Source organism: Podarcis vaucheri (genome assembly GCF_965113315.1).
Source record: "Podarcis vaucheri genome assembly, chromosome: 4".
NCBI lineage: Eukaryota > Metazoa > Chordata > Lepidosauria > Squamata > Lacertidae > Podarcis > Podarcis vaucheri.
Window position 1 is genome coordinate 11391539 of NC_138762.1, and position 14071 is coordinate 11405609.

At 46.2% G+C, this 14071-nt stretch overlaps 1 protein-coding gene across 1 annotated transcript in view; it reads right to left on the reverse strand.

Moving 5' to 3' along the window:
- RSF1 (remodeling and spacing factor 1) overlaps positions 1-14071 on the reverse strand; it is a 52478-nt gene that overhangs the window by 12179 nt on the left and 26228 nt on the right. The window contains exons 8-15 of the mRNA XM_082218985.1: positions 12874-12978; positions 11433-11512; positions 10998-11052; positions 10205-10314; positions 6641-6708; positions 5854-6061; positions 4092-4321; positions 260-451 (exon numbers count right to left, since the gene is read on the reverse strand). Coding sequence (XP_082075111.1) covers positions 260-451; positions 4092-4321; positions 5854-6061; positions 6641-6708; positions 10205-10314; positions 10998-11052; positions 11433-11512; positions 12874-12978 — 1048 coding nt within the window. The remainder of the gene's footprint in view (positions 1-259; positions 452-4091; positions 4322-5853; positions 6062-6640; positions 6709-10204; positions 10315-10997; positions 11053-11432; positions 11513-12873; positions 12979-14071) is intronic.

Here is a 14071-nt window from a genome sequence, read left to right on the forward strand (position 1 = left end):
TTCTGAGGCCCTTCTGTGTGTGCCTCCTCCACGAGAGGTCCAGAGGGTGGCAACACAAGAACGGGGCCTTCTCTGCAGTGGCTCCCCATTTCTGGAACGCTCTCCCCAGGGAGGCTCGCCTGGCGCCTTCATTATACACCTTTAGGCACCTGGCGAAAACGTTCCTCTTCAACCTGGCCTTCGGGCTCAGCTCTCTCCCTCTCTGCGGGGGTCAAAAGCTCTACTAAATATGCACTACAAGGCAACCCTTTTATTTTACCTTCGCTGTCCGAGCTGGAAAGCCTGCGCTTGTGGATCCTTCTGAGCTCTTTCCCGTATCGGAAGGTCTTCTGAGAGCCGTCGCTTTCAGAATCCTCTTTGTAGTTGACTTGCCTCTTCTGATTGCGCCGAGATCTCCTCCGCCGCGTTTCCAGGTAGTCTTCGTCGCTGTATTCTGAAGAAGCCTCTGTTTCTGTGCAAGGGAGAGGGGGTGGGGTTGGAGGAGAGAAGGAACCGTGCAAATTTAGTCTGCGAACTGCAACATCCGGTCATATTCACAACACGTCTGGTTTTCTCAGAAAGTGAAATGTTTCAGGACAGCTCCAGCCTTCCCATTTGATTCCCATCTTAAAACGCTCTTTAAGAAACTTTCCAATAGGCAACAACAACTGGCAGGCAGGTGACTCAATTTGGCTGCATTCCAAGATTATTATTATTATTATTATTCCCAGGGAAATTTAGTTTCTGCATCCTTCCCATGGAAGTCAGAAGGGCTTGTTGAGGGCAACCTTCTTCAGACTGACAGGTTAACATTTGGGGTGTCACACTGGGTAACAGGGTAAAAGGTAAAGGTAAAGGGACCCCTGACCATTAGGTCCAGTCGTGGCAGACTCTGGGGTTGTGGCGCTCATCTCACTTTATTGGCCAAGGGAGCCGGCGTACAGCTTCCGGGTCATGTGGCCAGCATGACTAAGCCGCTTCTGGCGAACCAGAGCAGCGCACGGAAACGCCGTTTACCTTCCCCCCAGAGCGGTACCTATTTATCTACTTGCACTTCGTCCTTTCGAACTTCTAGGTTGGCAGGAGGGGAAACAGGTTATGAATCCATATATATTATATGTTGCTTTGTCTCTAGTGGTATCTACCTAGCAGGTCTCTCCTTTGCAATCTGATTTTATGACTCCAAGTGTAACACCAACAGAGAGGACGGAATGCCCATTTGAAACAGGTAGGGTTGCAAGAGTGTTCTGGAAGGTTGCAGAACAAGCCTCGTACTGCATCCCACCCAGAGGTTCAACAAGTCCAAGGTAAATGATCCACAAGGCATTTCCAGCCTCTTACAGAGTGTTGCATGCTCTAGTTATCTACCGCTTGGACTACTGCAATGCACTCTACGTGGGGCTACCTTTGAAGGTGACCCGGAAACTACAACTAATCCAGAAGGCGGCAGCTAGACTGGTGACTGGGAGCGCCCGCCGAGACCGTATAACACCGGTCTTGAAAGACCTACATTGGCTCCCAGTACGTTTCCGAGCACAATTCAAAGTGTTGGTGCTGACCTTTAAAGCCCTAAACGGCCTCGGTCCAGTAGACCTGAAGGAGCGTCTCCACCCCCACCATTCTGCCCGGACGCTGAGGTCCAGCGCCGAGGGCCTTCTGGCGGTTCCCTCATTGCGAGAAGCAAAGCTACAGGGAACCAGGCAGAGGGCCTTCTCGGTGGTGGCGCCCGCCCTGTGGAACGCCCTCCCACCAGATGTCAAGGAAATAAACAACTATCTGACGTTGAGAAGACATCTGAAGGCAGCCCTGTTTAGGGAAGCTTTTATGTCTGATGTTTTATTGAGTTTTTAATATTTTGTTGGAAGCTGCCCAGAGTGGCTGGGGAAACCCAGCCAGATGGGCGGGGTATTAAAAAAAAAAAATCTTGTTAAGAGGTGGTAAGGTAGGGCAGGGAGCCCAACAGCAGGTGGCGCCAAAGCAATGGCAGGCAGAGCCAGCTCATCCTAGTTTCCTCCCTTGTTGAGTTCTTTGAAAGCAACCAGGAGGAAGAGGAGGAAGGCGACAGCAACCGTCTAGAGCGGTCCAGTCCAGTCTGAGCAGTCCTGTTCTGATGTACACCTTTTCATGAGGTCTGTGAACAACAACATGCTAGATTTCTCAAAGAAATAAAGAGATATTGGGCTTGGTAGGTGGTGTCAAGCACGCCTTAGAAGAAAGTTATGAAATAACATGAACCTTTGGGAGTCCAGATCTGTTTATTCGTTTATTATGATTTATATTCCTCCTTCCGGTGGAATTATCTTCAAGGTCGTTTACAGCACACTGCAATAATGCAAACAAATAATACACACACATACACAAAACCCAGCAGTCTCCCTTGGGCCAAGGAATATCTCAAGGCAACCATAGCTGAGAATTCTTTCCAGCAGGGAAGGGAGAAGTGAGCTCTCTGCTGCAGCTGCTCTTTTGCGGACTGACGGATGGGGCCAGAAAGGTCTCCCCCTTGCCTTGCCATGTCGCCGTTCCTAGAAGGCAGGGGATGCAACCTCCAAGCAGCTCTTTGCTTCCTGGCACAGGCCAGAGCATGCTTGCCTTCACCTTTGCACCCCTAGGGCAACCAGTGGTTGGGGGTTGTTTGTTCTTTCTGGTGGCAAAGCAAATTTTCCTGAAGCTGCTCCTTCTTGGCTGATGGATGGGACTAGGCCGGTCCTCACTCTGTTGCGAAGTTCTTCTTGGGCAGCAGGGGGCGCACTCTTTCCACAGTGTTCTCATTCTTGCATAAATAAAAGTGTTGAATTATGACCATCAAACTCAAGGTTTGGGGATTATAATTCAGTTTTAGTAAGTGTGGACTTTGGTCCATATGTCTGTATTAAACTCAGATTTCCTTTTAAAACAGTTCAATTTTATTTGCTCTTTTATTTCTTAAGAGAGGCTTACCATAATTTAAATTTAGTTGCAAAGCAGTACATTTTAACTGCTACAGCAACTGGTTGTTGCTCATGCTTGTTCAGGAAAAATGTATATATATTTAGAAATTGTAACTACAGACATTAGCTTTGTTTTATTGCTGACACAAAAAATGAATGTATATTTAATTAACATGCACCCTCCCCTTTCAGCCCCAAAGGGTTCTCTTAAGAATTAAAAAGACAGTCATCAATATTAAAATATAAAAGAATGGAAGATTTAAAGCAGAGAAACACATAAACCAAGTTAACAAGACACATAAACCAAGAGGCAGGAGAGTAAAACACAAAACAGGCAAAAGGCAATATCCAACTTAGCTGGATCCGACTAGCGCAAGGATTCCCACTTGCAACAATGGAATTTCTCCTCCCTCTCCTTTCCCTGCACACAGCTCCCCCTGCTGAGCGATGGGGGACAGATTTAGGGGTTGCACAAGCAAACGAGGCTGTGGGGAAGTTCCACTGCACAGCCCAAAGCTCTTGCGCAAGTGGAAGCACTTTGTTGCGACACCACACCATTTAACAAGCGAAAAGCCTGGGGAGAACAGAAAGGCCAGCACTAACATGACAACAAGCCCAGTGCTGTGCAAGTCTCACTGGTAAGCAAATTCCAACGACGGGGTACTGCCAAAGAGAATGCCCTCTCTCTGGCCACCAAAGACGAAGTGGACAAGAAGCCAGTGTATTATATTCAAGATATAGCCTGGGTGCCCAATCTCAGTCCACAATCCAGCTGTGGCATTTCCGTAGCAGCCGAAGCTTCCGAACAGTTGTTGGTGGCAAAGCCATTTACGTATAACGCAATCCAAAAGGAAATGCCAAATGAGGAGGTTGTCGTTAGATTGGCGTTCAATGTAGATCAGAGGCGAAGTGGGTGGATATATGTGTGTGTGTCACACAGGGCAAATCCAGCCCGGAGGAGTGCCGCTGGCTCTTCAGCTGCCAGCTAAGAAGAAAACGATGGCTTCCGTGGCAACGGGACTTCCTGGCAGGCCACTACAGGAGGCCAAGGTGAGGAAGGCCGGCTCATCCAGTTCTCAGGAAGGTCGACCCTCCAGGAAAACCAGTTGCTGGCCTAGTTTCCCAACACTCAGTCCTTTGAGCCAACTGCCAAGCTACGAAGAGTGAAAGAGTCCAACTTACCAGATTCTCCGCTTACGTTCTCCTCAGAGTCCTCATCTTCGTCTTCGTCCTCTTCAGAGTATCTTTTCTTGGCTGTTTTTCTCCGTAGCCGCCTGCTTTGCCTCATCGGCCTGGAGTGGTGCCGCCTGGGCCTGCGCTTTGAAAACTCTGCATCGCTGTCGTCGTTCGATGGTTGATCCTCTTCGCTTTCGTCTAAGTTCTCGTCCGAGACAACGAACTCCTCCTGAGATCTAAGGGGGGCAGGGGAGAGAGATTAGCTGGAAAGATCTTCGAAACGATGCCAAAGGAATAAAGCCCGCTCGGCTTTGAGACCTGCATTTTAACTGAGAGACTGTAGACGTAAGAAAGGTTTAGCTAAGGTGGCTTTCATTGCTCCAGTGGGAAATGATTCAATCTCTCTGCTCAAATGGTTGTGCGTTCAAGCGACAGGCCCTTGAGGTCAGTTCAAAAATGCTATTTCTGATGCAGTAAGTCCTCACACAACTCTAAGCTCAAAAATTCATCTGGGGCCTGGCCTGATTGAAAGTTTCTGTGCAAGAAGCTCGCACCTCACAGGCAGAGCTAACCCACCAGAAAAGCTTCTGACAGCATCCTTTAAAAGCCAGGGGTGGGGAACCTGTGTCCCTCCAGATGTTGTTGGACTACTAATCCCATTGTCCATGACCATCAGCTATGCTGGCTGGGACTGATGGAAGTCTTAACAGCATCTTGAGATGCTGCTAAGGTTCCCCACCACCTGCATTTCACGGGACCGAAACAGTACAAACATACATTCTAGCTCCAGGTCCCAAAAGAGAGGGCCCAGATCTACCAGGTACTACAGTGCTCCCGGCAGAGCTCCACTTCAGAATCCAGGTATGAGATGGCATATTTCCTACCATGCCATGTAAGAGGAACAGCCTAGAGCATTTTCCTCCAACATTTTAATGTATTTTTTATCTTTTGTTAGAAGCTGCCCAGAGTGGCTGGCGAAACCCAGCCAGATGGGCGGGGTAGAAAGAAAGAAAGAAAGAAAGAAAGAAAGAAAGAAAGAAAGAAAGAAAGAATAATAACAACTACCACTACTGTACTACTACCAGGGGCGTGATATACCTAACAAACGGTGTCAGCAGAAACCCTGCAAAAGGGTTTCTTGCTTGCACAATGGGGCTTTCCATTCTCTTCCCAAATTGGTTTGGTGGGTCAGGAGAACCCCTAGAAGGAGGGAATTGTTCCACTTGGCAAGCTGATATGCTTGTGCAGATGGAAGATTCATCACAGAGCGACACCCACCCTAGATTTCCAAAGGCAAAAGCAGGGCAAGCGTTCAAACCAGCGATCTTCCACCCCCAATCAGAAGCACAGGGTGGGTCGTTCCAAGTGGGAGTTCTGAGTATCAGTGTTTGGCAAGACTGCATCTCAAGAGTGCTTCTGGGATCCAAAGCTAAACATGTTTTACTGCCCCACACTTTCAATCTGAGGCTAGTACAGTGGTACCTCAGGTTACATACACTTCACGTTACAGACTCCGCTAACCCAGAAATAGTACCTCGGGTTAAGAACTTTGCTTCAGGATGAGAACAGAAATTGTGCAGTGGCAGGCCCCATTAGCTAAAGTGATGTTTCAGGTTAAGAATAGTTTCAGGTTAAGAACGGACCCCCGGAATGAATTAAGTACGTAACCAGAGGTACTACTGTAAGTGCTTAGCTCAAACTGAAATCTGCTGAAATAAGAACGCTCAACTTGGGACAGAGCACACCCGAAATTTGGAGCAGGCCTTACCCATCACTGATTCTGAACTCATCCTCACTTTCTTCTTCATCCAGGTTGCTGTCGCTGTCCAGGTCGTTCAGTCGCCGCCGTTTCTTCCGGCGAACTGCAACAGCCCTCGGAGGTCGCTTGGTTTCCTTCCTTTCTTCCTCCAGGATGGTGGAAATATCCTTGCCACGATGCCCCGTGATGTTAGCCATGTCTTTCCCTCTTCCACCACCTACAGTCGGGAGACCAGGACCACGGTGACTGTGAATCCACTTATTCACTTGCTGCTAGCATCAACCTTCCCTCCATAAAAAGCACCCAAACCAGGACTGAAAATTCCCATGTTTGCAGACAGGTGAGGTGAGGGAGGATCATGTCTTATCTCCCCTGTGGAAAAGCTGAAAGCTTAAACAAGGCTGGGGATACAAGAACGAGACATTTATTTATTTTACCTTCCCCCTCCAAGAACATACATGGGTCCCTCCACCACCACCTTTATCCACAACAACCCTGTGAGGAAGGTCAGGCTGAGTGATAGTGAATAGCGCAAGCAACTAACTTAGCAGAGCAGGGATCTACATCCAAATAGTCTTTGGACACGTCCCAGCCAGCTGAGAAGTCTGACAAGAGGGAGAAAGATTTCTGTTCTTTGTAACAGATGTGGTTTTCATGCATTTGCAGGAAGTGGCAGGAGAGCACCCAAATCCCTCGGTATAAATTTAGTGCTTGCTGTACCAAAAACCAGGATTGCCATCCACTACTGGAGTCATCCATATGTTCCTCCCCGTTAACATTGTCCAATAAGACACACCTCCTCCGTCAGCCTCCTTAATGTCATCCTCTATGGCTTCGTCAATGGCTTCGTCAAACTCATCAAACCTAGAGAAGACAAAACGTGCTGATGTCAGAGCGGGGTTCACTTATATTTTAAGGAATAAACTGGCAAGTCTGTAGTAACTGAAGAGTCCAGATATGTGAGGGGGAAAGGAGATCAATTTGTACGTGTCTCACTCTCTTGGAGAGGCTGCCCACAGAACGGACAAATACAGTGGTGCCCCGCAAGACAAATGCCTCGCAAGACGGAAAACTCGCTAGACGAAAGAGTTTTCCGTTTTGGAGGTGCTTCGCAAAACGAATTTCCTATGGGCTTGCTTCGCAAGACGACAATGTCTTGCGAGTTCCTGCTGTTTTTTTTCCTTTCCCCCCCTTTTCTAAGCTGCTAAGCCGCTTATCAGCTGATCCGATCAGCAGATAAGCCGCTAAAAGCCGCTAATAGCACTAATCCACTAATCCTTCAATGGGCTTGCTTCGCAAGACAAAAAACCGCTAGACGAAGAGAATCACAGAACGGATTCTTTTCGTCTTGCGAGGCACCACTGTAAATCCCTAATTAAAGTTCTTAGACTTCCTTCAAACACTCAACCCTACATATTTAAGAGAGAGAGAGAGAGAGAGAGAGATACCCTGTAGTGGTCCATCCTGAAATTAAATATCAGGCTCCAAATGTCTGAACAGTTTATAATACACACAAGCATTCTGACCTTCTTCATAGAAAGTTAAGCGTAACACCAGGAACTCTGGTTTTCCTCTTAACTTTGCATGACAGTTTTTGTAAGCGGGTTTATGCAAAATTAGCTGAAATCTTACTACATAGTTAAACCAAGATGTTCCCTCCTCCCTATACCATTTGCAAAAGGAAAACCAGCTGTCACTGCTTTTCGGATGCTGCAGCAGCAATCTGAAGTCTCTAAAGCAATGCAAAAATGGGAGGGGGGATTATAGTTGAGAGTGGTGGAGGGAAAGATGAAGGGTCTTGCAAGTTTTATAGCTCAATCTTCTTCACTTAGAAGCGGCCGAAACCAACTAGGCAGGAGCACAAAGGCAGAAGCTGCAAAGGCAGGGCATTTCACAGTCCTGCTGTTGAGCATAATACATTTCGAGTGCAATTTCCACTGACGAGCGATGACCCGCTCAAACTGCTATGCTTGCAGAACGGCTTAATCCCCCTGGAGGACAGTCGGATAACCTGGGGCGAGGGAGGGGGGATTCTGCTGGGTCATCAGTTTGCCTCATCTGTCAGGGATGTGACAATTCCATCTAGGAAGCCCAGAGTACAGCCTGCCTCCTTCTTACTAACCACACAAGGTGGGGCTTTCTAGCTCAATGCGGTGTCTGGAGTTAATGACGGTCCCGTGTAGCATCACAGAAACAGTCTGGGTTTGCTTTGACTTGGATTTGATATGTGGGGCACTGGCATACACATCACCAGTATGATGTTTGCGTGTGCCCTTAAGACGCAATTATTAAAGCAAACCAGAGATTGAGAGGAACATCGCAGTATCATGCAGTTGGGCCAGATTTTTATCGATTGTAGACAACAGCCACTGCAACGGTGCATACAAATGTATGAGAGGAAACCCCACGGCTCCCTTTTTAATGAAAGGCAGCCTAAGGAGCCAGTGATTCTGCGTGAAAGAGAAGCAGGGCAAGCACACTTAACCCTTTTGCCAATGACGGCTTTTTACAATCAGAGCTGCACCCACAAGCACGCTTCACCCCACCCTGGGTTCTAGATGGTGCAACTTATGAGGGTGAGCACTGCGGCTCCTCTGCTGCGAATCACGGCCCCAGGAACCTGTTTTTTAATATCATAAGATGACCCTTCAGGATGCAACCAAAGGCTCATCTAGTCCGGCATCTAGCTCTCACCGTGCTGAAGCAGATGCCTATGGGGCACCAACAAGCAGGACATGAGCCCAAAAGCACTCTCCCCACTAGTGATTCCCAGCATGCTGTCTCCAACATAGAGATAGTACACAAAAGGTTTAAACACTCTCAAGGCAAATCTTTAAAAAATGTAGTATAAACATCGACAACTGGGAAACACTGGCCTGCGAGCGCTCCAGTTGGAGAACAGCCTTTACCAAAGGTGTCACGGGCTTTGAAGACGTTCAAACTCAGAATGAAAGGGAGAAACGTGCTAAGAGGAAGGCACACTTGGCAAACCCTCACCATGATCAACTCCCGCCCGGAAACCAATGTCCCCACTGTGGAAGGACGTGTGGATCCAGAATTGGCTTCCACAGTCACTTACGGACTCACTTTTAAAACTATGTTTATGGAAGACAATCTTACTCGGCAACAAGTAATCGCCAAAGAAGAAGTACATAGCCATCATGGCCAGTAGCCACTGACAGCCTTGCCCTCCATGATTTTGTCCACCCTCCATTTAAAGCCTTCCAAGTTGGTTGCCTACCACCAATCTTGTAGTAGAGAATGTTTAACTTTGCCATTATTGAAGAGGCAACCCTGGAGCTCTGTTCTGTGTTTTGGCATGTAATGTACAGCCAGTCAACGTAAGAGGAAATTTAAATGCGCACTTGCTATGTTCCTGCTGTGGCTGTTGACGTCATTATCATTATTTTAAAAAAAACAGTTTAATTGAACGAAATAAAATAAAAATATAAGGTATACTATAAAAGGGACATGGGTGGTGCTGTGGGTTAAACCACAGAGCCTAGGACTTGCCAATCTCCTGCCAACCTAGCAGTTCAAAAGCACGTCAAAGTGCAAGTAGATAAATAGGTACCGCTTCGGTGGGAAGGTAAACGGTGTTTCCGTGCGCTGCTCTGGTTCGCCAGAAGCGGCTTAGTCATGCTGGCCACATGACCCAGAAACTGTATGCCAGCTCCCTCAGCCAATAAAGAGAGATGAGCGTCGCAACCCCAGAGTCGGTCACGAATGGACCTAATGGTCAGGGGTCCCTTTACCTTTATACTATCAAAACTGGGCCTAAAAATAGCTTAGGATCTACACAATCAGTTTCCTCCTAGAGCACCTGGATATGGTCTGCAACTGGTCTGCCCAAGAAGGAAAGATTGGCAACTGGGTAGTTAGTTACTTAAGATTTTCAGAATCCAGGGAGGGTTTCTTGAGGAGTGGTTTTACCACTGCTTCCCTCAAGCAGGCATGGACCCTTCTCACAAGGAGGCATTGACCACCTTCCTGGCCCAGCCAGCTGTCCCCTCCCCGCTCGTTTTTATCAGCCAAGAGGGTCCAGGTGGTTGTCCTGACCGATCCAAGAACTTTGTCTACATCCTCAAACCTTACTAGCTGAAACTCATGCAATAAAACACGATTAAGAAAGTGCTCTAGACACCCCTTGAGAGTCATCTGCTGTAATAGCAGAGTCAAGATTCCAGTGGGTGCAAGCAATTTTGCCCTCAAAACGCATTGGCTCCAAAAAAAACCTTTCTCCATTGCTTAGACAGCCCTCCCTCCTCCTCCTCCTTCTTTTTTGCATGTTTCCACTGTGAACTGGAAACACAGCTTCTTTTATTACATCTATTCAAAAAGGAGCAAAGAAGTTGCTTGCCTATAGCTGATACACTTCCGTTGCCTAGTCGACCTCCTTTCAAGCAGCTTCGCCTTTGATTTTTTGGAATCTTTCTTCTTTTCATCGACAACTTCAGGTATTTCAGGCTCCTGGTTTAAAGGCAGACAATCATTAAGCACAGAAATAGCTGCAGCCAATCATACGAGGCTGTACAAACACAGCATTAATTTGTCGCCTTTTCCATGAGAAACAATCTGCTGCACAAACAGCCACACAGTTCCTTTTGTTCAGGGTCCCTAGGGTTGTTTCCAACTAAGTTCTACTCTGAGAGGATTAATAAACACATGTCAGCCATGTTCATTAACTTCAATGAGTCAACTCAGAATAACACCAGCACTGGCTACAACCGTAGCAATTATTAAACCATGCATACCTCTGAAGTTTTCAAATGACAGGATGGGATTGATCTAACAGTACGTGCCAAGATGGAGATTCAAACAATGGCAAGTTTCTAGACCACATGGCTGTAATATGCATGTGTCACAGGCAGTAGAGAAGGAAGACACAGGGAGTGCACTGGGTTTCTAGTGGTCAGGGATCCATGGTTTAGTGCCCTGCATAGCTCCTTGACTCTTATAAGCAGCAGGAGCCGAATTTATCAGGCAAAATGAGCAGATGCATGCAAATTTGCTTGATTAAGGCAATCTATGGTTATTGCACACTCAGCTTTTCTTAAGGCAGAATTTTTAGTGTTTACAGCGCAAAGAACACACAGGTCTGACTCTATGCCAAAAGAAAGAAAAGGAGATATCAAGGGGTTCATTTCACTTACTCGTGGAGGAATGATATTCTCAATACTAATGCCCACATACACAAGGCGCTCTTTCCTTAGGGAGAAAAAACAAAACGAAAAGCTGACATTTCTTCACAGCAACTGCTTAAATTTGTCCTATACTGTATTTCACCTGCTTGCATTAATGCCAGACCTTTAGCTAGCTGCACCCACAGCCAGCTCCAAACTAGAATTTGCAGTCATGGTCATAAGTGGTTTTGCATGCTGACGTGGTACTAAACCTGGTTAATAAAAATACCAGAACATGTGATGGCTACTGGGGATTGTACTGGCTGAGGCTGATGGGGGCACTGTAGTCATGCTAGAGGGTACGAGGTTGTGGAAGGCTAGAGTGAAGTACTGACTCACTCGCTGTGTGTGATTTGTTATGTGGGGTTACGGGGGTTGCTAAGCCATTGGTCAGTGTTTCGATACCTTCGTTCTGCACGCTCTTTCTTTTTCAAGACAACATCCAGGTCCTGCAGCTGTTCTTCCAGCTTCTCACAGAGCAATTTCTATGGGAATAAACAAAAAACAAAGCGTTACCCTGCTCCACAAACATCTCCATGCAGCTGATTTCTTAACAGGCCCCTTCCCAAGCATTCCATGTCCGTGTGAAAGCCATCACCGCCAGTGAGTACCTAACAGTGGTCCAAACAGTGGTAAGAGAAGGATTTCCAGAAAGAATAAGGAAAAGCAAGTTACTTTGGAAACTGTGGGTGACAATCTCAAGACTACATTTCAATCTTTCCGCTGAATGGAGTTCAAATTTATTCCTAAATCTGCTCTTGCAGTTGAAGCACACAGAAATGCCAACTAGTCCATGGGCAAGGCAAAGTAGACAGGCAGAACCAAACAATTCACAATACATGCATGAGAATGTCACTAAGTCACAGGAGATTGGGGTATTTTTTTGGGTGGAGGTGGTGGAAGAAGCCTGTGTCAAGGGGACTGGCTCAACCTGAACTATACTGCAACTTACCTGCTAATGCTTAACAATATATAGGCTTTAATTCATCTTCCCCTTCTCCCAAAACATTTTCAGCAGAGCAAATTCCTCATACTCTTAACTATGATAAAGTGTTTTCAGCAACAATGGACTTTAAACCAGACTGGACCTCTGGTTTAGAAGGGAATTAAGTATATCTTGAGCAACAATCAATGCTTCTGTGGAGGAAACTTGCACTCCAGAATGGAGGGGTGCTGAGAAAATGCCAGCAATTTCCCCCCATTTGCTTCACGACGAGTAAGCAATCGGGAATATTACATCTGCACAGGGCCTATATGATGTGAAAATGGCAAATGCCACACAAAAAGAGACAAATGTAGGTATAGTACAGAAAACTTTAAGTCCTTATAAATGTTGAATTGTGTATACAGAAGAAGCACATGCATTGTTTTTTGTGCAAATGCTACAATACCCAAACCCCAAACAGTACTAGGAGAATATATAGCTGAGCATAATAGAAACGTTAAAAGGAATTGTGGAAAATAAGAATGCTACCTCAAGTATATTATCAGATGATGGAAACAAACAATGGGTGGTTTGCATTTCATTTAGAATTATAAACTAATTTGTTCATTTATGGCAAGTTGCACATTGACTGCAAACAAATATTTTTATTGTGCAATTTGTTTGCAGTGCACTGAATGCTATTCTCATGGGATTATGTAATATACCCTTGTTACACATTCACACCCACCTATTACCACACCTTACAGTTCTTGTTACAATAATGGGTACCAAAGGCAAAGTGAACAGTCCCAAAAGGAATGGAGGGAACAATGGAAGGCTCCTTTCCATAGCCACACCGTAACTCAGGATTTGCATGCGAGGAAGCACAAAACAAACAAAGGCAAAGAAGACAAAGCCTACGTGTTGGCAAGGTGGGCAGAACCATTCTCCATCAGGAATGATCATCAGTGGGGGTCGAAGGCAGGCCGTATGGTAGCCGCTGTCACAAGAGTCGCACAAGAGAATCTGCGAAAATGAACCAAGGAGTCAGTCGGACCTCGCACTTGCACTGTGAAGCACATCAAGGTGCACCTTGCTTTCCTATGTTTGCATAAATCAGCCTTCACCAACCGGTGCAAGTCCAGACGTTGTGGACTACAACTCCCATCAGTTCCAGCCAGCATGGCCATTGGTCAGGGATGATGTGAGCTGTTGTCCGACGGTATTCGGAGGGGGGCCAGGTTGAGGAAGGCTGGCATAAATATTCTGAAATTGAAGTGGCCAATAGAGCCATAAGCAGATAAACTGTTGCTTTTGCTGGAAAGCCCAGGGGCAATATTCATTAAACTCTTTTAAGTCCCACTGACTTCAATGGAAGGTATTAATTCTCTCACTGACATGGGTAGGATTTTAAAGGGGTTAACCAGATCAGGCTCCAGGTATATTAACATTCCTAGATTAAACCTGAATTCGCTATTGTCATAAAGTAGAGGCAAAAACATGCTCCGTCTCTTCTCTTCTGGTGCAGCTACAGACTCAAATGGGAAGATGTTATTCTCTTTAAACACAATATGGGCAATTCTTAAGGGAACTGGCTATGTCAGGACTACACTGCAACACAGCCTATTTTGATATGAAGACATTCCAGTTCATAAATGTGTATGATCCTCAGAGAGGAGAATTTTTCTGTTAAATCCTACTAGGGAGAGAAGATAGAAAAGACCAAATGGGCCTTTGGTTGTCACTGTTTCTCTAAACAGCCCTGTGGTTTTGCAAGGATTCCAAGGTTTCTGTTGAGTACCCAGCCTTCCCACCAAACTACAGATTTCAAGTGTTCCTGGGACAAAAGCCACCGCCATTAAACCAACTGAATTTTGCAGCAAAGCTGTGATCCCAAATGCAACTACTGCATGGAGTGCCACTGTGATTGGAATTTTGATCTCATCCACAGAAAAGGAACAATGCAAGCAGAGTGATTTTTTAAAGAACACACATACATGCACAAGAATAATTTAAGGTGCCTATTTTTTGTCAGTGTTATTGCCCCATATTTATGTAACACGTAATAGTTCAGAATCTGCTCCCAGGTCCGAACTTCCAAATGCACAACATGACTTAG